Raw genomic sequence first — 25,855 nt, 5'->3', positions numbered from 1 at the left:
GCGGTGTGCGTGTGGTACATACGCTGCCCTCCTCCACGCTCGGCCGGCCGGCAGTGAGCCTCACCACACCCCGGGAGGCAGGGCGTAACCCCGTTACAGATAGGGAAACTGAGGCACGGAGAGTTTTTAAGTGACTTTGTCCCAAATCACGCAGTGAGCGAGTAGCTAAGCCGCGAACAGGTCCCAGGAGAACGGCTGCTCTAGCCACGAGGTCCCACTGCTGCTTTCTCTGCTTCCACCTCTCACAGACTCATTTAGGCTAAACATACAAACGACACATCCAGGATACAAACATGCCACCAAAAATATATATATATATTTATAGTTGTGTGTGTGTATATATATATATATATATCTCAAACAAAGTTCTACTTAAAGTGTTGTATCTGTTTCCTAATCTAACAAAAAGTCTAACTCAAATACATTCAAAATCACCTGCACCCACAGTTCAATGTAGGCAATTAAATAATTAAGAAACCCCTCGAATGTTCGTAATTCAGGAAAAAAAAAAAAAGAAAAAAATACGGCAAATAGCTGTCAATACTCCTATGTATATTAAAGAAAGATTTAAGGCACCCAGAGATATTTGCCAATCTACCTTTAAAGTGACTGGGCAAACACCAGGACTGTTTGGTTACTGCTCCTCAGCTTCCACCCTAATTCCAGATTCTGGACCCGAATCAGCACTTGAAATTTGAAAGGAACCCTTGATGTCAAACCCTGCTTCTCTGCTGAGAGGATGTGAAATATTGCAGCATGTCATGGCACGCTTCTCTACCGTAGGGTATGTCACACAACACGTTAAGGGCACCAGGAGCAAGGAAATCATTCTCCTCACCTTCTCCCCTCGCCACACCCCTTTCAAATTACTGGCTGGAGCAAATTCATCCTCTCTAGAGACTTCCATCAGTTCAGAAGGGTTTAGAGTAGAGCAAAGTCAGCCCACAATCACGGAGCTAACAGTGTTTCTCTTTTTTTTTTTGAGGGCTTTTTTTTTTTTTTTAATGGTAGGATACAATTCTAGCCACAGCCCCTTTGCCCCAGCCAGCCCCCAGGCAGTCGTGAGCCTCAGAGCAGTAAGGATGCCATCTCCCAATACTGTGAGCTGCAGGGCTCCCTGCTTCCCTCCTCCCTGTTGTACCTCTCAGCTGGAGACCACATCGCTCCTGATGGCTCAAAACCTTGAAGGGTCCCCTTGCTGAGCAATAACAAGGCCGTAGCGATGGCAAAGAGGGGAAAGGAGAGGAGAAGGACTTCTTTTCTGAGTAACAAGTGTTCTCTTGTTAAAGAGAGCATCACAGAGCTGTCCTGGCTCCTGGTGAGTTTTGCAGCAGCAGGAGCAAGCAAAGCTGCAGAGACTCGCTCCCGTGAAGCTTGCCTGGCTGCTACGTGGCAGACCTGAGGCGAGGAAGTTGGCATCCACTCCATCTCTGCCCAATCTGGCCTGCCTGCATAAGGGAGATGCTGCAAAGCCCACTCCAACATCACCTCATTCCGGCCACCTCTTGTGCTTTCCTCCAGCTCCATTTGATGCATTTAAGCAACAAAAACAATACTATTGCTACAACTAATAATAATAATAAAAATTAATAATAATGGAGAGAGTTAAGGGGGGGAAAAAAGCACGTTCAGCCCAGTGAGGGTCTTGGGGCCACGACGCCCAGAACCTAACCCACTGCCTGAACTCAAGCTGCGGTCTCTGCAACTTGCGGGAAGCAACACCCACAAGGACTTTTTTGCTCCCGCACACCCCCCAGCTGCGTGCCCACATCGGCTCGGTGATATAACTGACCTTTCCGCAGGCTCAGCCGCCCTCGCTGCCTGCCACGCCGGCAAAGGAGCGAGGTGGCAAGACGGCTTGCCAAGGGGGCCAGGAGGCAATCTAAGGGACTAACAAGGAGCTGCTTTCACCTCCCCTTTCCTCTCCCTCAGGAGTGCCTCCCAGTCCCTCAGAGGAGCAGGGAATTGCAAACCACCTCAGTGGACCCTGGGCAGGAAAGCTCGGAGGTGGCACACACTGGTGGCAGTGTGTCGTCTCAGCGGTCTCGACCCCCTCAAGGCCCCTGTGCTGCTGGCCCCACGCTGGTGTTTCTCAGGCACTTGTTAATCGACTGAGCGGAGCCCACGAGGACGGGGAGGCCTGCTCCTGCGGACGCCCTCACCCCTCCCTGTGCTGGCAGGCGCTCCCTTGCCCCGTCCCTGCGCTCAGCACAGGATGCGGATCCGCAGGGCAGGCACAGACACCAGGACGTCCGCCTGCCACCCAGCAGGGACCCTGTTCCTCCAGCACATAAAGCAGCTTAACTCAGCGGTGGAGCTTTGGTTTACATCCTTTTCCCCCTCGACATTTTGGCGAAGTCCTGTTTGCCGGCAAAAATCTCGGTGGCAGTGGTGAACAGAACCGCCCTGGGCCGGTGCCGCCCCACAGCAGCCAGCGGCACACCCCTCCGTCTGTCCCCCTCCTCACTGTGGCTCTCCGAAGGGGCCGCGGAGCCCGGAGCCAGGCTCTGCCTTCAGTCCCTGGTGGCACGGGGCTCAGCGGGCAGTGCAGGGAGGGAGGCTGTGATGCCAGAGGGAGGAGGTAATAAGGCCACCAAGGCTCCCGCTCCAGTGCCCGCTGCTGCCACCAGACCCTCCCGGCCACTGGTGGACCTGGCTGGAGCTCAGAGAGTCTGGGGGCTCTCTTCTCCCCAGCCAGAGAGGCTGTGCGGTAGGGAGGGGGGAAACACTTCCCAAGAGACATCTTGGAAAGAGACAACTCTCTTTCTGATGGCAAAGGAAGGGGACGGGGCTGCTTTTCCTGGGGAGAGCAGTTTAGCCATGCCACATGTGTCAGCAGCCCTTGAGAAAGGAGGAGGGACAGAGGAAGGAGTTTTGGGGTGAAAGTGGTGGGGAGAGGGTCACTGACTTTGGCTCAACTCTTCAGCTGGCTGGTACAGGCTTCCCTTAACTCCGTGGTACGTAGCCGGCTGCGATCGGCCTCCCCGGGCTGCTTCCTACCAGCTCCTCTGCCAGGGAGAGACTGGGACAACGTAAAGCGGGAGACGGGGTAGAGGGACTAGAGGTAAAGAACGGAAAGGAAAAGGAGAGGAGGGAAAGGGGCGGCCTTGTGTTATAAAGGCAGAGTCCTAGATCTTAAATACATCACATAAAATACAGCGTGGGAGGGGGGTTAAAACTCATTATCATTATCTTAAGCAAACTGGTAGCATTATTCAGTAGTTAGTAAACAGAACATTAAACCTTTGTCCAGCGTGTTCAGAGGGGTCAGGAAGGGAGAAAGGGAGAAAAAAGGAGGAAGGAGAGGTGTGGATGTGTGTGTGAAGGGGAGCAGGAACTCAGCCACTCTTGTGACTCCCATCTCCAGTCCGCATTTTCCGAGCCAGGATGACCTCCTTGGAGACCTTCTTGCGATCGCTGGCCAGCCCCAGGAGGCACATGAGGTCGATGAAGGCTGTGGTTAAGTTGAAGCGCCAGCCAAACTCACTGGTGGAGTAGTCGTAGGGGAAGGTGTGGTGGTAGTTGTGGAAGCCTTCTCCTGCAAAACACGATCAGGGAGAGGATGTTGCAGAGCTGTAGGTGGTGGCCCCTTTCTCTTGGCCCAAAGCACCACATTCCTGAAACAGGCTCTGGATTGAGTCCAGGCTTCTCTCAGCCCAATTTCACCTCTCTACAATCTACCCGATCTCATTTGGGCATGGTCCAGCATGCCCAGGCTGGCCCAAATGAGGAAATGACAGGCATAGAAGACCTGCTTTAGAGGAAAACAAGCGTGTGGCAAGGAACCGAGACAGGTTCTGGCTCACAGGCTGCAGCAAAACACCAGGGAAATCCTAATGGCTTTTCCTCTGCCACCACGAGAAACCTAGTATTGGTTGAGCTACCAGCTAGATCTGCAGCAAGTCCCCAACAAGCCAGGCCAATCAACACCCCTATAACACTGGCAGTCCTAATGCCAAATCCAAAGGGCATTTCCAGATGACAATAAAACAGACAGACTTCTACTAAGTGATCTACCCCCGTCAGCCACCCTCTGCTCCAGAGACTGTCAAGGCTGGCTTCAGTGCTCACGCCTTCCATGACATCACCTGGACTCCTGCTCCTGTCCCCTGAGTCTCTACAGTTCAAATCCCTCCCTACTAAAAATCCAGGAGCAGGTCCTTCAGCGGTGGAAGTCAGTGCAGCCCCAGTGGTGTACACTGATGCAAACCAGCTGAGGATTTGGGCTTGGGAGAGCAGATGCTGACCCTGGAATGTACTTTCCTAGGTCCCCAAAATTTTAAGGAAACACACGAGATGATCTGGCTTCTCTCATCCTGAAGTACCCCCAAAAATCACCAGCTGCCCCGAGAACATGTCCAAATGTGCATCTGCTGGTTTCCAAGTTGACAAATCTAAGACAGATAAGCAGAGACTGCAGCACACATTTTTCAGTCTGGTGAACAGGGCAGAGAGACCTTCCAGCAGGGTAAATAAAATATTGCTATTGAGATAAGGAGGTGTTGCTAAGTGTACCAGAGTCCTTTCCAGCCTGGAGAGAGACTGGTGGGAGCTGATAACCCCGCTGCCCCTATGTACTCACTGGCCAGCCTGGGAAACACCCCCAGATGCAAAGGCTGGAGGGGAAGGGTGCAGGGGGAAATGGGGACACCTCGTTTCACAGAAATTCCCAGAAGCTGCAGCCTAAGGGGCAGTCAGGTCTACAGTCTACCGGCAGCGAAAGACACAGATGCTGAACGTACCTAGGGCCCCCAGGCTGACCAGGGGGTTCTCCCGTGGGTTGATATGCTGATCATACGGCCTGTTCCCAAACATGTGAGCAGCGCTGTTCACTAGCCAAGTGGCATTGAGCCCTATGGCGTAGCGCAGGATGGCTGGAATGAAGAAGCTGATGATGATGGATTCGTCCCAGAAGTACCAGGGCACTACAGTGGGCAGCGTGAAGCACAGCAACACCACTGAGGGCTTGTAGTATCTGGAAAGGAAGGGACCAGGAGGAAAGCGCTCAGTGGCAGAGGCAGGACAGGAAGGGCTGGTTCAGTCCTCCTCCCTTTGGAGGATTCACGCTCAGCTATACAGGGAAAATCAAGTGCAGAAATACCTCACCCCTGAGCCCTGCATCATTTGCCCTGGATGTGCAGAAGCCATTCCTGGAGACTCTCAAGTCTTATGACCGGGCAGGAGACTCAAACTAAAGTCCTGCTCTCCCTGTCTCAATCTCACATGTGCACAACACAATGTCCCCATCACCATGAGTCCAGACACCAGCTACTGCTTTTGGCCTCATCTTCCATTTGCTTCTCGGCTATGTTGGTCCCCATAAAGGCAACCCCACGCTTGCAGAGTCCCACAGAAGGTCCCGTCTCTAGCTCTGGCCCAGTGCTGCAACTCCTCCTTGCAGACTTGGCCCTGGCTACCCATACACCCCACCAACAAGTGCAAGCAAGGGACACTTGTGCCATCAAACAGATGAGCATGTGGGGTCTCTCACACTGGAGGGGTGAGAGGAGAGGAAGCTGAAACACTCTGATGACCCACAAGAAAAATCCCAGGCACAAAAAGGAGGGAAGCCATAAAACTTGCTTGGTTCATCTGCGACTGACCTAGGGACCTCCCAAGTGAGGGTGGTTACTATATGGGTTCAGTCCCCCATCCCTGCAGCCCTGGTGACAGGCTCTCGCCTCCTCTGGGGATCAGTCCCAGTATAGCCCCAAACAGCTGAGAGACGCCCCATCCAAGAGGCACCAGTGAATCAAGACTGTCCTTCCCAGTGACTGCCTCTCTCACATCCGCATTTTCAACTCCTTTCACCACACTGTTTCCAGGAGATTGATGGGAGAGGTGCAGAGGCATGGCCCAGAAGGTGTACCACAACATCTCCAAGGATGGCCTGGAGGCACCCACGGGTGGGCTCTGGGCCAGCCAAAGCAGCAGCTGGGATGTGGACAGGCAGGTGTGGAGATGCTTTGCTGTGGGAAGCTCAGCCTGCCACTGGCAAGATGCTACATGGTAGGCGGGCAAGAAAGGGGTGTGGGAAGGCTGGAGGTAGCGCTAGCTCCTAAACACTTCCTATAGGAGAGGCACAGTGCATTTCTCACAGGGTTCATCCCACAGCAAAGCCTCGGACAGACCAAAGACTCACATTTCTCACGTGGTGCCCTCAATCCCCTCATGCTCCATCAAAGGGCTTGGGGTCCCCATTTGTGGAGTCCCTGCTCCATCCCACATGGCTCTGTGCTGGGGCTGACCCCACCACTCACCTCCGCTGGAACATCACCACTTTGTCAGCCTTTATGTCGCTCAGGTCCAGCTTCTGGCCTTTCTCTATGACATCCGGGTGCTTGCGCACCAGCAGCCAGCCGATGTGGGAGAAGAAGAAGCCCCGCATGGCGTTGTGAGGGTCCGCGTCTGTCTCGGAGAACTTGTGATGGACGCGGTGGTCCCGGACCCACTCGTAGATGTCATTCTGCAAGGCAACAGGAGCAGAGACTTAGGGCCAGGGCTGGAGATATTCCCTTCAAATTAACAAAAGGGCCTAAAACATTTAGACACCTAAATCCTATTGACCCGAAATCGTATCAGTCATTTGGTCTTTCTTTAGCGTTTGGGGGTTTTGGCTTTTAAAATAAAGGTTGGATCTTCTTTGGTCGACCACTTCAATTTTCTGTGAAATCTGCTTCTTTGGTGGGCCGCCTTTTCTCTGTTTTTTAATTGGTTACCTACAGGCCTTGGTTTGCACATGCTCTACAGCATCACAGGTTCTGATTGGTCAGCCTGTTCCCCCACCCCTGCAATAGCCAGCCCTCATTGGCCAGTCGGTGCCCCCTCCCTCACACGCTCAGCTCCTGTTGGTCGCTTGTCCCCGTCCCTACGCAGCGCCAGCTGGGATTGACCAACCTGCCCCTTCCCGCCGCCCTGACATGTTCCATGGGTCAGCCTGCCTTGCTTTTCCTGGGATTGCCCAATCAGATCTGTTTAACGTGGGGGCGAGTTTTTTTAACTTTTTTTTTCTTGGAAACCAAATGGTCTTAAACCGAAGACCCCTCTTTAGAAACAGAATAAACACAGCATCTCAATGACAATTATAAAAAACACCTCCCTTCAGCCCCATAACCGTTCCGTTTAAGCTGCAAAATCAATACAGTTTGGCAAATGTCAAACTTTCATCATTTGTATTAATAAATGATTGTTTTGGCCAGTTTTAAGAATAGATTTTAATGAGCCTGTACTCATTCCTTGACATCAAGATTCTGATGTAATACATTAAAGCCATGTATTACACCATCCTAGAAAACGTGAAACAGGCCTGTAATACAGGCCTCTGTTGCCTGTATTACACAGGATGCTCCTTAATCTCATAAGTGCATAGGACTTTTCCTCAAAACACTGTGAAGGTAGGGAAGCGGCATAATCATCCCTATTTCTTGCCAGGAGAGACCAAGTGACTTATCCACATAGGGAGCCTGTAGCAGAGAGACAACTCCTGAAGTCCCTCTCAAAGCACTGTAACCACTCCTCCTGCAACTGAGATAAAATGATTTACCTGCGGGCCATGCAATAAGGCAATGACAGACACGGGCCAGGATTCAACTCTCACTTGTTTCCAAATACTGGGAACTGCTGCCTTCCTTCCAGCCAAATCCTGAGCACCTCCAAGTATCACCAGCCCTCGCTGATGTTGGCCGGAGCTTGGTCACTCAGCATCCCCTCAGAAGAGGGTGACCCAGCAGCCTTCCCTACCCAGTAAGCAGAGAAGCACAGGCAGTACCTATGCTGGCAATGTTTCACCTGTGACCCAAAGTCTCTCTCACATCCCAGATCCTACACAGCATCACGTAATGTGAGAAACCCCAGCCTCAAAGCTGACGGAGAGCTTGGGTTTACAGATGTGGGGAGGCTTTCCCTGTCTCCTGGAAATCCTTCTGCTGGAGGTAGGAGGTACAAGTTTGGAAAGAGACCACGTACCCCAGCCACAGCACCTCATCCACCAGACCCTGTGCACAAATACAAATCAGGGGTCTCTAAGCTGAAGAGTCAGAATCTTGACCCAAACTTTAGCACATATCTTTTCTACAGATCTTATTTCGGGACCACCTCTAAACTGCAACTAAACTGCAACCTTGTCTGAAAATCATGGCTTTCTGAGACAAGCAAGCAAAGCCTAGGAGAACGCCTCCTTCCTTGGGAGTTTCCAGCTACAGGCTATAACCAGGAGAGCTTCTGCTGTGCTGCAGCTGCCTGGTCTTGCAGGTGGAGGAGCTGACTAGGGGCAGAATTCCCTGAGATCACAAGCCATAGGTCTCTGAGCAGCCAACAAGCATTTTCTGGAGGACCTCAGATAAGATAATCTATAGTCTTCTCTGGCCTTAAAAGTTACCAGTCTGATCTTAGAGCTGCTGCCACTAACAGGAATGAGGTAAACTGAAAATAAACCTTGTCTTGATCTCATCAAAAGTATTAACAAAAAAAAAAAAAATCCACGGGGAATGGTACTGAATTTTCAGTAAAACTTTGGATTAGTTCCTATTGAAGCTGAAATATCTGTGTCTCTCATCTTTGTCTATTCCTATCCCCTACAGCAATAGGTCAGCAAATTCTTTCCCCCTCTGCCCTATAACCCTGTGAAAGATGGTCTTTGTGTGGGACTAACCAATACACAGCAACCCATCCCGTTCCCTTGCTGAGTGCTGGACCAGTAGCTGGAGTCAGCAGCTTGGTCCTTCCTCTTCCTCACGGAAGACTCTGGTTTGGTACTAACAGAGAATAGGAAAGTGAATCGTGTTTTACAAAGGCTGAAAAAACTATCCCCACCCCGTTCTGATTACATGTCAATGAAGTGATATCCTCTACAGCTACACAGGGGGGGAACGGAGATAATGTCTCTAAAATACCTGGCCCACTTGGGCTTTACCCTTCCCCCATACCTCATCTGGAGAATTACTTAGGGGCACAGCACTGATGCTTTTCTGTTTACCTTCTTCTAGCAGAAAGTGCTGCACCCTGCCACCCTCCCGAGTACCTCCTACACCCGAGCAAGCCTGCATGAAGTCCCTTCAAGTACAGCTGGAGGACGCAGCGCCATTAGAGCTGCCTCACAGCAGCAAACCCGAGAGACCACCAGGATTTTTCTGTGCCACGCCAGTCTGGGCTTTCACTCTAACTTCTTCTAAAGGGCCATCTCTGCTACTTTCTACAGTCCCTAAGGACTTCCCGGTTTGTTTGCTTTATGGACTGTGAAGTGCTCTTGTGAGCAGTTAGGCAATATCCTGAGGGGCTTCATCAGCTGCCTGCAGTCACTTGTGCCATTCTGAATGGGCCCAACCCTTCTCTCCTTGAAACATCATTGACCTGGGATGACTCTCTGGCAGCCAGTGGTGTGACTTATAACAGGGTTATTCCTAAATATCACTTTTCTCAACCAGAGAAGCATCCCCTTAACCGCGTAATTTCAGCAAGTTCTTAGTCTTTCTGCAGCAGCAAATTCCACAGCCTGGCTCCCTGGGCTGTGCAGATGTCTCCCCCCTTCAGCAGTACAGCAAGAGGAGGGTGAGGCAACCCGAACACCATGAGAGCCCTTAGCACTTCCACACCTCTTTCACAGGACCTGGAGCAAGCATAGGGAGGCCACACCTTGAGGGATGGGTATATTCCTGCTTTGGAGAGCTTTCCTACCCCTGGTCTTGGCCAACAGTCCTCTCCCCACCCAGTTTGTCTCGGAGTCACCCTCTGATGAGGTGAAGACAATGAGACGGACTCTAGCACCGCAGTGTTAGATGGAAAGGGCAGGTTGTTTCCTCACAAGAAGCAGTAGGAGAGAGGAACCTCTCCATCAGCTTGTGCCCTGTATCCGAGACAGGGATTCAGGGGAGCACTTCCTTCTGAGGACCAGTGGCACATTGAGGAGGTGCTGTCCTGGTTTCAGCTGAGATAGAGTTAATTTTCTTTATAGTGGCTGGTATGGGGCTATGTTTTGGATCTGTGCTGTAAACAGTGTTGATAATACAGAGATGTTTTAGTTGTTGCTGTACTAGTCAAGGACTTTTCAGCTTCCCGTGCTCTGCCAGGTGCAGAAGAAGCTGGGAGGGGGCACAGCCAGGACAGTTGATCCAAACTGACCGAAGGGCTATTCCATACCACATGACGTCATGCTCAGTATATAAAGCTGGGGAAGAAGAAGGAAGGGGGGACATTTGGAGTGATGGCGTTTGTCTTCCCAAGTAACCATTACGCGTGATGGAGCCCTGCTTTCCTGGAGATGGCTGAACACCTGCCTGCCCATGGGAAGGAGTGAATTAATTCCTTGCTTTGCTTCGCTTGCATGTGTGGCTTTTGCTTTACCTGTTAAACTGTCTTTATCTCAACCCTCGAGTTTTCTCACTTTTGCTCTTCCGATTCTCTCCCCCATCCCACCGGGGGGGAGTGAGCGAGCGGCTGCGTGGTGCTTAGCTGCTGGCTGGGGTTAAACCACGACAGGTGCTTACCTGGAAGGCCACGGAGTTTGCAATAGTCAAGAAGATCCGCAGGGGCAGCGTGGCTTTGTAGGACCGATGGCTCCAGAGGCGGTGCGATCCAGCTGTTATCCCCAGCGCACTCACCAGGAAACACAGAACGGCTGGAGAGGAAAAGAAAGCGTTGGAGCAGTTAGAGCAAGTCAGCCTGCAGCAAAGTTTCAGGCAGAGCAACACAAAGGCAGGCCTTCCCCCAAAGCTGTACAAGCAAGTGAGGAACCCATGGAGAGCACAGATTGGGGCAATAAAAATCAGTGTGAGAGTGCCCAAGCTACCACAGGCTTCCTAAGCAGTGTGGGGCAAATCAGTTCAGCTCTTCACCTCTGACAAGAGAGGAGGCTCCCCCTTACAAGACTTGTCACAAGGGTTGGTTCTTCAGCATAGTGCCATCTGTCATGGTGCAGGATCGTCAAAATTGTATAAAGTGACTGCTTCCATACAGCCCTGTGGTAACAGCTCTGCAGTCCACCAGGGAACAGCTTCCCCCTTTCCTGCCACCTCAAATAATCAAGGGTCTTGCTTTCTTATCTCACCACTCCTCACTAAATCTCTAGCATTCTTTTCACCTAGAGGTGGTACATGATCTTACAGTTCTTCAGGGGGACAGCTCAAGCCCAGGGTTAGGCTTCTCTTCTGCTCCCTTTCTGGTTAGAAGCTGGTTAGAAAAAGATCTAACCTACCATCCCACTGAAGCCTGGGCTTCACCTTCAGCTCCACCACTGACTTAAAATCTGCTCAGAGGCTCCTGTTCCCAGGGTCTTTTTGACCCCACCTCTGCTCAGCTCCTGCACCATTTACAAAAGGAAACTTCAAGGCCAACAACTCATTGCAAGTCGTGCCCACAGCAGAGGCAGATGTTGCTGGGCCCAGCTGACCTCTAAGTCTGCTTCATGCATTCCCTCTCCACACAGGTCAGAAGGAATTCCTTGCCTCTCTGGCAGCTTGTAAAAACAACACATCCCTCTCCCTCTGGATCATGTGTTTATGTCTGCCCTGGTCTGTGTGTTCCCACATGTCCTCCTGGGACCTCTGGAATTTAACCTGGGTTCCAGCATCTGGTCCTAGAACTAAAATGGAGAAAAGACCCCAATAGCATCATAGCAGCATTACACTAGGAAGCTGGGGATAAGAAGAGAACTGGATCTGAAAATTAACTCTTTGTCTAGGAAGGAAGGGTCACGAAGTTTGGCAGAAAGATGGAGGGCATTCAACAGTTGGTTTGCCCTGCAAGCTCAGACACTGAGAGGGAAGGGTGCACATCTGTGCATAGGTCAACTGATCCACCTTCAGTCCCCTGGGGGAAGAGACACCTTCTTCCCAGTTCCCCAGGGGAAACTGTTTCCTTAGTATAAATTTGCAGATTTCAGCCAATTGGATCAATCATGAAAACAGCTCCTTATTCTTACATGTAAACCCGTGGATAGGAATCACGGGTATGCTTGACAATACCATTCAGTCCAGCCAAATGGCTCTAATCAAGCTTATCTTGAACCCAGAAAATAGATACTCTGCCAGAAACTTCTCTGGAATCAGAGGTCTGAGACACGCACAAGGCACTGTCGCCCTGTTCTTTCATTCAAAATAATCCAGGCTTTATTTCCTATCATCTCCTGCTCCCTCTTCCTTCTGTCACCTCCTTTTTGTTTTTCTGCATTCCAAACCTAATCTCTTATCCGCTAGAAGCCAGTGTGGGCTGATTTAACATCCTCTTCTGGCCCCTTAAACTTGCATGAACCCTCCTCACTCCCATCCCGCTGTATAACAGTGACCTGCCCTGTATGCTGATCTGACCATGACTTCCCATCTTCATCTTCTCCCTCGGCTTCCCTGCCTGCTGCTGAATGCAGAGCAAGCCTTGGACCAGCACACCTCTGCCTCATGTCTCCCAGCACCGCTGCGGTCTCTCGGAGGAGCCAAGCAGTCACTGGTCATAGCTGATTTATAGGACATGAAGAGGGATGAAAATGCATTGCAAATGCAGCAGGACCTGGCCTTTGCAAGAGACAATGGAGCTAAGCAAAGCTCCCAAAGCTGGCCAAACCTGGAGGGAGAGAAGGGAGGTATGCTGGACCAGGGCGTTTGGTTCAGGTCTCCCTTTGGCCTTACTGACAGGAAAGTACTTATGCTGGACACCTTGAAGGTCTCACCCAGCCCCATGATGCTGACTTGGAAGTTATGAACCAGCTCCCCATTGGTTTTAGATTTTAAGACTCATTTTAAAATCAATCACTATCCCCACAGATTCATACAGGAGAGCAAACCTTGAAAAAGCACCTAACGTGACTGATTTGCAGACCCTCTCTGGCCTCAGACACTGCAACAGCAAGGAAACCCGCTCCTGGATGTTTCAGAGACTTCCTGCTAGCAGCAGAAGCATGACTCGCCACCATTCTCCCTTGAACATAAGCTGCTATACCCTGCAAACAGCATTTCATAAAACCTCTGGGCAACTTTATACCTACAGTGCACACCTCAGTAGCTGAGGTGGGTTTCCAAAGGTGACCAGCAGTTTATGGCAGAGCTGGGAGCAGCATCCAGGAGTCTGGATTTAACCTCCAACCTATACAGACTCTATGAGAAACACCAGACAGGGATTCTGTGGAAAACAACATCAGCTTGCAATGGATGTAGGGGGCAAATTGCTGGGGAAAGAGCCCAGCTCTCCACTGTGGGGCAAGCAGGCATGAGTTAACAGTGCACTGGGGACAGAAATGAACTTTGCAATCTTTCATGGTCTTCAATGCCACTAGAAAGTAAATGCCAGGTTAGGCGAGTACAGGCCCTATTTATAGCCCTGAGTTCAGGCTTCCCTCTCTAGCGAATCCTCACACGCTGACTGGGAATTTTTTGGTAAAAGAGGCCTCCAAGAAGGTGACTCTGGCTGAGGACTGTGGTATTTAAGCTTTGCAAGAAGGAAGCTCATCTCTATCTCTTTTATACAGGCAATTCTGAGAATTTGCCTGTGGATATCCACCTGGGGAAGATGACACCAGCAATGAAGACGTATCAGCAAACACAAGGAATCACAAAAGAGACATGGTGGGGACACCGACAGACCCAGCAACCAGACAACCCAGTACTTGCTTTTGGGTAGCCTTGACAGAAAGCTTTTGTTAAAAATTTGGAAGAGTACCCACTGCTTTCAGGTGGGGTATGGAACAGTCATGGCCTTCATCCAAAGCCCGTGAACCTCAGCAGCTCACGGTGGCTTCTCTCGGAGCTGTGTCCCAGGTCACTACAATGGACACAACTCTCTAATTATAATCCTGTGCTGCCTTGCCTCTTGCCCATATACAGCAGACATAGTTTACCTAAGGAGCAGACACTTTCTGTGGGAAAGGAGCTGATTCTCAGTCTATGCATACATGGCACCCAGCCCCACAGAAACCCAAATGTACTTGGGGGCTATTAGCTCCATCAGCCATTCCTATGAGTTGTGACAGCGACAGAATATGGACAATAAGATTGAAAAGCCTGGTGGAAAACAGAAGAATCCAGCACCCTAATGATTCAGAGGGTTCATCCCCGCAAACAGGTACAATGATGATCACTGCATAGCCAGGAAATGAGCATCTCACAGGGAAGAAAGAAGAACATCTCCTCCAAGATCATCCACTAGGAATGAAATTGGAAAGAGAATAGAGAAGGCGAAATAAAGTAGCACAGATTTTCACAGGTGCCTTGTGAAGCTGCCCCAAACTGAAGGACTTAGGGACTTTATCAGCTGAGGTTTCAAAGTCACCTTCCACACGATGCTTTGAAGTATTTAAGATCCAAAAGACTGTCAACTCACAGGTGGTGTTCCTAATGACCCATCTAACTGGAACACAAAGAATCATGACCACTGGCAGTAATATGCACTCAGTGCTCCAAAAATTAAACTCCAAACATTCCAGATTCAGTCATGTCTATATGACTCACTAGCCTTTACCTCTTCAGGGCCCAGATTCAGACCTCAAGTTATGATGGGAAGCCAGGAATGTGCTAAAGGCATTGTCACCCACAGTCAACACCAAGGATGTTTACATGAAGAGGTGTCCCTGCTCCAGCAGGTGTCCTTGAGCTTCTGCTCAGTGCGAGGGAAAACTCCTGCTTTAGACTGTTCCCTCCTTGCCTTCCAGCCCCTGCTCGCCAGGTGGGTCATGCTACTCTCAGGAGAAAGATACCAAGAGCAAGGAAACGTGTGCAGGCTGCGTAAGTGGAACAGTGTTTAGGAGGAGCAATAGGAGCTGCTGTTGCTAAAACCTAACTTCCCTGTCTGGCAAAATCAGAAGTTCCCCTTCATACTCGGAGGAGAAGCACACCACCTGCTAGTTAAGCCTGGAGAGGACACTAAGTGGGGAGGTGTTGTCAGCAGTAGTCTTGATGGGAAAGTAACAAAAAAATTCTGCAAACATTTCTCTGGACAAGTCCCCGGGGGGTAGTACTGGCTGAGATTTTCAGGCTGTCAGAGTTGCCTAAATTATCCAGCAAGATTCTCCTTGGTCCAAAGCAGCAGCATCAAAAATGGTATCAACCCGTGTTGCTGCCATCGCTGGCACTGCAGGGAGCTGGGGTATTGTCAGAGCACCATGTCGAGAGGAACCGTCACTGGTTTATAGACATTGTTGGCCAGGCCAACAGGGGTTAACACAAATATGATCAGTCTGCTGCACCCAAGGGCCAGGAAGACAACCTGCAAATCATGTTTCCAGGGAGGCTCAGAGCAGCTAGAGAAGAAACTGTCAATCACCTTTGCCGCCTGCCCTTCCAGACTCAACCTCTATGCCGTTTGGCAAACGACGTGAAATCTGCCCACAATCCCTGAAAAGACTGCGCAAGACTTTGTCGAGTGCAGTGGAGAAGACAGTAAATAAAAGGGGAGCTGGCTAGAAAGCCATAGTGCTGGAAGGGCTTAGAGGGCTCTCATTATGGTGAGCTCTCACCTGATCAACAACCCCGGCTCGTTCTGGGAAGCTCTGTACCAGAAAGAGATCAGGGGATACAATGCACACAGCAACACAGAACAGCAAACAATGATGAAGGCAGGGCTGGAGAGCTTGAGACAAAGAGGAATTAGCACACAGAGAAATGAAAACAAAAGAGGACACAGTCACCAATATAACTGGTTTCAGAGAGACAGGAACATCAAGGAGACGGTGGCCTGGATGAAGAGGGTATAAGCAGGGGATTGCTCCTTATAATAAAATAGAGGAGGCAGATCAGCTACCAGGCACCACAGCTGCCTGTAGCATCACAGCAGAGCACAACTGGGGCCATGTTAATTTTATATTACATGTATACTGCCTAAGGAAGGAATGATCTGAAAAACTAATAAAGAAACAAGCAAAATCCCCAGCAGCTCCAGAACTACCACTGGGAGAGCTGCCCTGCCATGAGCCCATCGTGTATTGCCGGGAGCAACATAAGACTCCGCTGCTCTATCCTTGTGTGTAAATGGGAACCGTAGTCCTCTCCTTGCAACCAGGGGGTGTTGGGAAAATAACAGCAAGTCACTGAGACGACAGCCACAGATGCCTTGTATGTGCTAAAGAAAGGTATGAACTGAGAAAAGGGCAATGCAAGAAGGAGCAAGGAGCCTTGCTGAGAAGCCAGACCTGTGCAGGATCAGAGCATCCCAGCTCCAGTCAGCACTGGAGGAGAATGGACTACAGGGGAAAGTTCTGGCTTGCCTGCAGGGTGCAGGGAAGGGTGGTCCTTTTCCAGAACAAGTGCCAGGGATGCAGGACAGGGAGCTCTATGGAACTGCTCCAGCTTTGGTAAGGCAAGACGGATCTTCAGCCAGTCCCAAACAGTGCAGTTCCCCCAAACCCCTGTCCTTCTCCCATTCCCAGAGCATGTGTCACTCCAGAAGCCACCGAGGAATCTCGCAGTGCCTCACAGTGGCAGGAGAGCAACTAGCATGTCACACCAGACTTGACTGAGGGAGGGGAGCAGGAGGGACTGGCATCAGGTAAAAAGCAAGGCAGATTCCCACTGAATACCATGGGATGCCATACAGACATCCCGAACAGGCACATGGTTGCAAAGACACTGCCTCAGAGACCATTTTGGGGTAAGGTGGGGCTTAGCAGAATGCAAAGCAGCATTAACCTTCTGGATCAAGATGCTCAAGCCCATTTAAGTATCTCGGGGTAGCCCAAGGGAGAAGAGTTGCATGGATTTGGAAATCACAGTGCATCTCAGCAGCTTGAAATGAAACCAGTAAACCCGACTCACCTTTTCCCTCCTCCTTGCCCCAATTAGACTGTCACTTTTCGTTTCAGGATGCTCTGTTTCACAGGAAGGCAGGGGCTGGATGCAATCTCTCGACCTCCCCACTGGGAGCCATTTGGTTTCTTGACTCCTCCAGGGGTCCACACAAAGGCTCGTGGAAAGCGAGGTTCCCCTGCAGCTTGGGCCCCAGGCCCAGCTGCCTTTCAAGCAGTCAAAGGAGAAGTTTGGTTCCTACCCAGGGCAAGGTCTCTAAGAAAGGGGAGCTTCGCCTAGCTACCTTCTGCTGGGTTGTGCTTTCCATTGGAATTTGCTGCCTGGAGAGATGCTTATTTATTTTTTGAAAGTTGTCAGGCTTAGTTCCGGGATGATGGGGGCTAATCTGTGCTTTTGTAAGAATGATAAAAGACCTGAGCTTCAGACTTAACTCTTGACTTTTATCCTCAGCAAAACTGTATTTTGTCTCTTTCCCCTCACCCACACATGGAGGCTCTGCAGGATTTATCCTCCCTTGGTAAGGACAGGAATGGTTCTTGTCTTTGGGCAGCAGCCGCATGCCAAATAATGCCCTGTACCTCGCCTCCCCAGCCACCCCTTAAAGTGCTCTTGCTGGTATCTTTCTTCCTACCTTTCTGGGACCATCACAGTTCTCCATCAGACATTTTGTGTGCTTCATCCTAGAAGTGGCTGCACATTCAGTTGTGGGCTACGTCCAAGCCTAATGCCTGTGAATCAAGTTTGCCCTTTAAGCAGCCAAGCAGTCCCCTGCCAAATCCTTCCCTCTCATGCATGATCTTACAAGAGACACTACCAAGCCCTCCCACAGCTTGCTACGAAGCTGGCTGAGTAGCTTCTTCTAACAGAAGACCTCCACTTCCTTTTTTCTCCTCCCCAAGTCTGTGGGCCTGGAGGAAAAAAATACCACCCAATAAATGTGTTCGCAGATGCCAAGAAACAAGTGGAGGAATGTGCTTACCCCACGCCAATGTCTGGATCTTTGCAGAAGGTATCAGCATCAACCCGAATATGGCCCCTAGATGCAGCAGGCTCATGAGGATGATATTCCTCCAGACGTACCGCATGGGGGGCTTGGGGCCCTCCTTCTCCCGGTAGGTCTCATCAAAGATATCGTCTACCATGCCTCGGTCTCCTGCCAAGTCCTGGTGATTGAGTAAGTCCTTCTCCATGACGGCATCCCCATTCCTGGTCACCCGGGAGGTGACGGTGCCGACAGTGGTGGCGCTGGAAGCGGAGGAGAACTCCTTGGAGACGCAGCAATGGACATTTTCAAGAAAGGAAAAAGGGAAAACCAAACAAGAAGTTGGTGGTTACCAATGCAGGGAATTGAAACACAAACAGCTAGGCTGGCAGTACCAAGACTTGCAGCCTGCAGTTTCCCTGGCAGGCTCCATTCTTTCAGATGAGCCCTTAGCACCAAGAAGAGCCCGTTCTGGCCCCACGGAGTCATAGCCTGAGAGGGAGGGGGCCTGACCTTTCTGGGGAGAGGAGGTGAATGGTGGACAGGGTGCAGAAAGTAAAGTAAAAGACTTGAAAGCCAGTCTTTTTTCCCCCCAGTGGCTTTGGCGAGATCATTTGCAGGCTGCAAGGATTTTCATTTTCCTTCTGTTTTATTAATAGGCGTTTTTAGGTGGGCTTGTGGTCTGGGCTTGTGCATAAGCAGACAACAATAAAGGAAATCTTGTGAATGAACACAGAGGCGGGAGAGAAATACGGTCTGAAACACGGTTTTATTATAAATCATTGGGCTGCTCCTGATATCCTGCCTCTCTGTGTCACCCCACTAGGGATCACTGGAGGAACATCAGGAGGATCCACAGGGGGATTCCTCGGGGGTGCCTCCTTATCTCCCCCTGCCTCACCTTCCAGGCTGGGACACGGCAAGACCAACACGCTTGGAGATCAGCAGATGGAAGCAGTCGAGTGGTGTGCTTCCAGTCAGACATCCTATTCCATGGCTGCTGCTAAGCCTCTTATCCCTCTCCCGCTTTCCACCCACAGGCAAACTGAGGCACGCAGCAAGACAATCCTCTCAGCCAAGGCCACCAGCACGCAGAGAGGAAGTTTTAAGCAGCAAGTTGGCTCAGCCTGGCTCCTGGCTCCCTCCTGTAACCGTGACACAACATTCCCTCCGCACACGCTTGTTTGCCCTGGCTGAGTGACAGCCTGCCCGATCAGGCATGCATGACGAAAGGAGCAGGCAGGACTGACCCTAATGAGACAGGTCACTGAACCCTGAATCACCGATTTCCATCTCCATCATGACAGCCACGTGCTTGCTGGTGCTCGCAGCCCTTTGTCAGGCCCGAGCCCAAGCGCCCGACTGGGCTCGACCCTGGGGGTGCCAAGCACATGGGACGCGAGCGGTGGGGGGCATGCTGTCCCCGTCCCCTCACCTCCCGGGGCCCTGCCCGAAGGACGCGTCCCTCCGCCGCCCGCGCCGCTGCCTCCACGTGCGAAGGGGCACTACAGGTCAGTCGGCAGGAACGGGAGAGCCAGGACCGCGGGAGGGAGCATGGCCAAGCTGGGAAAGCTCCTTTCCCAATATAAATCTCTCCTGAATTAGCAGCAGATTCCCACCCAGGCACCCCGATTCGTAGAAGACCACCGTCCTGCCATGGCCTAGTTTCCTGAGGGAGGCATTAAAATCAGGCCAGGCAGCTTACGTGGCCACCCCAACTCCTCCCTTTCCCAAGGGTAGACACTAGAGGGTTACAGACATACCTTCCTACGGGGAGGAGCTGGCAAAGCTGACAGATTCCCCACGTTCGGGAAGTAAAATGATCTCTACAGAGGGAGTCCTCTACATTTTTCCTTCTGGAATCAAAGTTTAGAAAGCAAAAAACCTGGACACGAAGTATCCTGCTGCTTTCACTGAACCCAGGCAGCTGCTGAGCTCGGGACCGGCTCCTCTGCATCCCAGCTATAGGCTGTCTCTACCTGCCTTCCTAGTTAACGTTTTGAGGGTAGGATACTCTGAGCTGCTGGAGAATTTAGAGGCCACCCCCCCCCCCCCCGCCCCCGCAAAAGAGCCGTGAGAAACGTCTTCTAATCCAGAGCTTAGGCAAGGAAAAGTCCTGCCCAATCCAAAGTGTCAGATATTCTCATCTGGCATTTTGGCAGGAAGGCACGATTTTCTTCCCTGGCTGGAAGACAATCTACTAAAAAGACCTAAGACTTGTCTATGCAGGAAAAATTCCCAACAGAGATCTGGTGGTATAATTAGATGGGTAACACTCCCCATATGGACATGCTGCTTCCAGAGTAAGAATGTGGGATGGAGTTGCATTTTTCTCCTCCGCGATAGCTTATGTCACTATCAAAGTTACACAGGGGCAGAGGAGGAGGAGGGAGAGCGCAAAGGAAACAGCAGAGAGGAAAAAAACCTCTTCTTCCTTCCAGAGTCATAGTAGCCACATGAGGAATTTTACCAGCATACCTATGCTGCTGGAATTACACTGAAATAATCAAACTGGTCATTTCTCACATGTAAACTAACCTTAAATCAAAAGGGCTATAAAACAGTTGTGAAACACAGCTCCACCGTTACCGACTTGGTGGGGAGAGCATGGGGGGAAGAGGGAGGGAGAGGGTGGGCAGCTATTTTGCTGGAGACCAGGGAAATGAGGAGGAAAGAAAGAGGATTTTTTTACCCCCTTATGGCCATAGTGGCTCCTGCGGCACCTACTGAGAAAAATGGGATGGGGATTGATCTGGGGTCTAGAGCTGAGAGGGGGAGGAGGCCAGCTAAATCATTTTCATGAGCTCTCCCTCATTTCTGACTGACTTTGCAGCTCTCATCTGCAGAACAGATGTGTTCCCCCATCTCCACACCACCCCCCCATACCCTACCAGCACTGAACACGCCATAGGTGATCCTGGCACCCAGCCAGCTTATACAACCAACTGCAGCTCAAAGGCTCCCGTGCTGGGTTCAGCCTAGGGGCCCCAGGGCACTCACTCTGAGGTCCAGTATATTTGAATATGCCCAACGTGACCCAGGGACAGGATTCTTTCCAGCCTCCGGGATATGCCCCAAAATACAAGCCAAAACCATGAAACATGCTCCGAGCGCACTGCCCTTGGCATCCATTTCGGGTGGGGAGAGGAGTAAAGTTTTTTACATCACAGCATCCCTGGAAGGTCACAGCACCTGCACAAAAGGACCGGGGGAGACCCCGCGTGCTGGCGACAGGCGAGAGAGCAGGGCTGTGATTTACCTCTACTCCTCGGCGTACGCAGAAGGGGGAAGGATGAGAAGGCGAGAACAGGAATACCAGAATCAGCCCCTGCCTCCCCTCGGGCAAAGGGTGGCTGCCAGGGGGGGCAAAAATTAAATCTCTAAAGATCCAACAGCTCTATGTATCTTCCTGGTGCCGGGCTGTTATTCAGACCTTCTTATGCCAAAAATGGGCAGTCTCCCTATTGTACGTTTGCTTGGCTCAGGCAATGCAGGCACAGTCATTCATTTCATCTGGGCAGCTGGCCGCTTTCACCTTGCGTCTGTCCTAGAGACGCTCCCTGCTGCAACGTTTGCTTTAAAAACGCTGTAAGTGAAAGCCCTTTCTTACAAAAAAAAAAATTAAGAAAATTAAAAAAAAAATCACAGCCTGAGCACTACCAAAACCCCCACGACCTCTTGGCACAAAAGACCTTCCTCAGCAGCCCTTATCAGCACGCTTAGATGGACGTTTTTAAGATAAGCCTGCATTTGATGCTCAGCCTATCTGAGGGCATAGACTCCGTGGGGAGATAATCCCAGCGGCGGCGATCCCCGCTTCATTCACGGTCTCCCCGTGAGGCTTGGGTGATGTCTTAAGTCGGCACCGAATGACTTCGCCTCATGACTGAGAAGCGGCACAGAGAGGACACACGCGCACACATATGTGTGCATACGTGCGTGTGCGTGCACGGACACGCGTGGATGCCCAGACCTTTCTTCCCAAGACAGCAGCAGCACAGCACTGCCGCAGCCGCGGAGACGAAGGAGGAAGGGGCGAGGGGAAGACAAAGCACCCGCACCCCCGGGCCCGCCGGCAGCCCCCCGCTTACCTCCTCCTGCAGCAAGTGCGCAGGCATGGGGCTGCCCTGGCTCTGCTCCTCGGCGGCGGTGCGCGGGCGCGCAGGTCCCCGGCGGTGGCTGCGGGAGGAGGCTGCCGCTTGTCGGCCCCTCGCCCGGCGAGCTGTGCGGCTGGGGGAGGCGGGCGCGGAGGTATTTAAGCGGGACTGTTTGCTCGGCGGCTGGCGGGGTCGGGCTCTCTGCGCCCCGGCCTCCCGGTCAGCCCCTGCCCGCGGCTGGGATGCGCGGGGTCAGCGCGGCGGGCGGCGAGTAGCGGCGGGGGCCCGGCTCTCGGCGTGCCCGGGAGGGGAGGCGGGGCGGGGCGGGCCGGGGGGCGGGAGGAAGGATGCTGAGGAAGAGGAGGGTGACGAGGGCCAGGCTCTCTCTTGATGCCTGGCTGCTTTTTTTCTTTTTTTTTTTTTTCTTTCCTCTTTTTTTTTTTCCTCCCCCTCGCGAGCCGATTGGCTGCGGGAAATTTGGTGCCACCTCGGCCTGCCCTCGCCATTGGCTGCCCGCAATCTGCTGTTCGCTCCCCGCGGCGCGCACCCTGCCTGCCCGCCGCTGCCTGCGCGCACGGCTCCGCGCACGGCTCCGCGCCCGCCGCGGGGAGCGCGGCCCGGCCGGCGGCCTGCGCGGGGGCTGCTGCCGGCCCTGCGGGGCGCGGGCACCCGGTCCCCCGCATCCCCCCGCATCCCCCCTCAGCCCCCCTCTCCTCCGCCGCGGGGGCTGCCCCTCACGAAATGAGAGGCGCCCGAGGGGTGTCGGGGAGCGGCGACGGAGCCCGCGCCCCTTCCCCAGCTGGCTGCGGAGTGCGGCGGGGAAAGCAGGGGCTTCAGCGTAAAACGTCTACTCTGGATAGGGGATCTGTATGGGGAGCGTTTTATATATCTATATCTATATCTATATCTATATCTATATCTATATATATATATATATATGTATCTATAAATGGTACATCTCTGCAAAGAAAAGCACACCCACAACTGTATATCCGGATAAGCATGTAGATCTGTGTAGGTGTTTGTCTCAATATGCAAAAACAGTCTGGAAAATGTTGGCTGTAACGTTTTAAAAAGAATCCTGGCCATTTTCCCCCAGAAAACAGTCCCTTTTGGCAGAGGGCGGAAGGAAAAAGGAGCAGCTCAGTTTGCCATCAGCTATTTTCTGTAACAACTTGCTAGCCAGTAATGCCAGCAACAGGAAAATCCAAGCTCTATCCCACGGAGACCTTCACCATTAAAAGTGGAAAAGAGGGCCCTTACAAATAAAACGCTGCCGGTGGCAGAGCCTGGAGGCAGCTCTCCTAACCCCACCGTGTGGTCACCGCACCAGGCACCCTCAGCTGTTTAGCAGCTCAGCTTGGGGTGCCCTAGTGCCATCACCCCAGCCAGGACCTGTTTCAGCTCTTTTCCCCACTCATGGTGTGTCCCGTGTTCAATCTCTGCCCCCCACTGACACATGAGTCATTCTGGGAGTGGAACAGGGATGTCAAAAGCCATTCTGAAGTGTGCCCATATCCCCTGACACATATCATGTCCAGGCAGCTATCCTGCAGCGATGGAGCCAACCACACAAGGCGCAGACAGACAACCAAGATCTTGCAGAGTCCGTCCCTGGGCTGATCCTGCTCAGACATAGCGGGGCTGGTTCAGTGGCTGCTGCCAGAAGTGAGCTGCATTGTAATCACTGGGAGGGAAAAGCGACAATGAAAAGTAACAGTGGCGCAGTTGTTCTCTGGATTTAGAGGTGCCTAGCAAAGTGGGAAAAATATGTCTCTCCTTTTTCATTTCACTGTGATGGGTGAAGAGGTCTGAGAGGAGTCTGTGTTTTAGTTTTGCATTAGGAACTCGAGTCTTGCCTACTTTCTGAGACACAGCATTAAAACAGAGAGCCCATGTCAGAAGGTGTTCCTAGAAGGCAAAAGCTGACACGAGTCAGAGAGGGACTTCTGACTGTCTCTTTTAAGACTTTCCGTTAAATGTTTGGTTAACAGCACTGAGGGTTACTGAACACTGGGGAGAAATGATGTTTTAATTAAAGATTCTACCTACTTTCTATGTGAGTGTTGGAAGAGCTATAAACTGTGCTAAAAACTACCCTAAGGAAATCCGACTCCTGCTATTTCCAAAAGAAAAACAAAGGAAATAAATAAAAAAAAAAGGTGGTACTTGTTGATTTTTAAAAATTATCTGCAGCTCATGCCACATGGGGAAAATAATCTCAATGCCACGAACCAGGGGGAGAACTGGCAATGCTACCGGTGGGTGACAATGAGGCTTTTGGGGATTCAAGGTTTGCAGTTTTGCAGATATTCAGACCCACCAGAGCCCTTTCCTTTCCCACCGGTTTCTTCCCTCAGAAGTGGAGCGTGGCTAAGAGGGAACTTACACGGCAGCTAGAGTTTGTCATCCTTTAAAATTAACACCATGTCTGGCTGCTCCCACAGAACAGGAGTAAGTTTTCTGAATATTCCCCTACCAAGTTATCCTGGGAGGTGACCATCACATTTTTTTCTTGTACAGAGGGAGAGATGGATCTTGACCATTGTCAGGGCTCTGCTCACCTGGCAGGTTTCAAGTCTTACGTGTTAAGGACAGCCCTGAGGAAGGCCCTTCACAGCATAGTCAGCTTCTCCAGCTGGCATTTTGATCACTTTTGAAACAGGTTAATGCTCCTGAATGTGGCCACGAGGTTCAGGCATTGACGTCTTGGCGAGGTGTGCGTTGCTTTCCCAATGTTTAGATTGCGGCAGCTCCAGCCTTGCCTGTCAAAAGGCTTTTTGGCCCTTTGCGGGCTGAAGGCTTGGCTGTGCTGTGCCAGCCAGGCTCCCTCCCCTGGAGACCTGCTGGCCGGGGCGATGGCCAGCACACCAGCCAGGCTCCCTCCCCTGGTGTCGTGGAAGGAGTGAGAGTGCACTTCACTCATAAGAGAGACGCAAAAATGTACTTTATTGATCTAGAATAGGGAATTAACAAAGTTCAATGTGACAGTGTTTTAACAAGATTCGATGGCAAGGTACACTTGATTATTTACTGCATAGAGGACAGGGTCAGACAAAACTGTCAGGGAGACCCTCCCGTTGAGTCATGAGGTTTGGAAAAGGATCCCCTTGCTTTCTAAACTCCTTCTCAAAGAGGAGTCTAGGTGCGGCTAGATCCAGTCCTAGTCCCAGACTTGGTCAACGGTTTATGTCTAAAGGATTATATGTGCACAATCAATCCTTTATATCACTTAGCTAAGATTTCACAGTTTAGCATGCTGTTAGTCGCTTACCGAGGATCTGTTGCGGCAAGGAATCTCTCAACCTCGAGGAGTAACCCTGAGAGGCATCCTTGCTCAAGGGGAGATCCTGGCGTGCAGCCCGCTGCCGTGCAGGAGAGCTCAACGGGCCCTGGGCTGTCCACTATTTAAGGAGTGAGATGATTGACTTACGGCCATATTTGCATATCAGCAAGACATTTGGATCACTGCTTCAGGCAGCCCTTGGCTACTGTGTTGCCATCCGTCCTCAAGGTCCAGCATAAGCTGGATGCAGCTATCAGGATGACTCCCACTGGTGGTTGCTGCTTGCGTGGGGCGGGAGCACACCACCACAGCTGGAGAGCTTCTGGTGTGGGCGATGGCCAGCACCCTGCACACCCCTGGCCCCCACCACCAGGCCCTGCCCATATGAGTCTCTGCTGCAGACTCCTGCCTCAGCTCTGCAGCTCAAGGCTTGAGACAAAAGGGGGGATCACTGGGCACCACAGGTGGGAAACCATAAACGTCTAGCATAGACACAACAATACAGCTTAAACTGGGCTTTTCCTGCTCTAGTTTGTATCTCTCCAGAAAGGCTTTTCCCTCCTTCCAGGGAGAGCTGCCCAGCTGAGTCTTCAGCAGAAGTACGTTGCTGGTGGAGTTCACCAACACTGCTTAGCAAAGATTTGGCTTCAGCCATCGTCCTCAGGAAACTGATTCAATTCTTCTGCATCTGGTGACGGCTGCCTGAGGTCGTGGTCTTTCGTAAATGAGCTGATGCAATGCCAGGGCCGTGGCACAGGGCCGTGGCACAGGG

The 25,855-nt window shown here is 51.6% G+C and overlaps 1 protein-coding gene across 1 annotated transcript; it reads right to left on the bottom strand.

The window, feature by feature from the left end:
• Positions 1-971: 971 nt before the first annotated feature.
• SCD (stearoyl-CoA desaturase) lies at positions 972-22,135 on the bottom strand. Its single transcript, XM_075504993.1, has 6 exons — positions 21,792-22,135; positions 17,698-17,983; positions 10,482-10,612; positions 6,261-6,466; positions 4,743-4,975; positions 972-3,538 (listed from the first exon to the last, which is right to left on the bottom strand). The coding sequence occupies exons 1-6, from the start codon at positions 21,816-21,818 to the stop codon at positions 3,339-3,341; spliced, it is 1,083 nt and encodes a 360-aa protein (XP_075361108.1). The 5' UTR covers positions 21,819-22,135; the 3' UTR covers positions 972-3,338.
• Positions 22,136-25,855: the final 3,720 nt, after the last annotated feature.

Source organism: Mycteria americana, chromosome 6, assembly GCF_035582795.1.
Source record: "Mycteria americana isolate JAX WOST 10 ecotype Jacksonville Zoo and Gardens chromosome 6, USCA_MyAme_1.0, whole genome shotgun sequence".
NCBI classification, from domain to species: domain Eukaryota; kingdom Metazoa; phylum Chordata; class Aves; order Ciconiiformes; family Ciconiidae; genus Mycteria; species Mycteria americana.
Note: the sequence above shows the minus strand (reverse complement) of the source record. Positions and strands in the feature narration are given on the sequence as shown.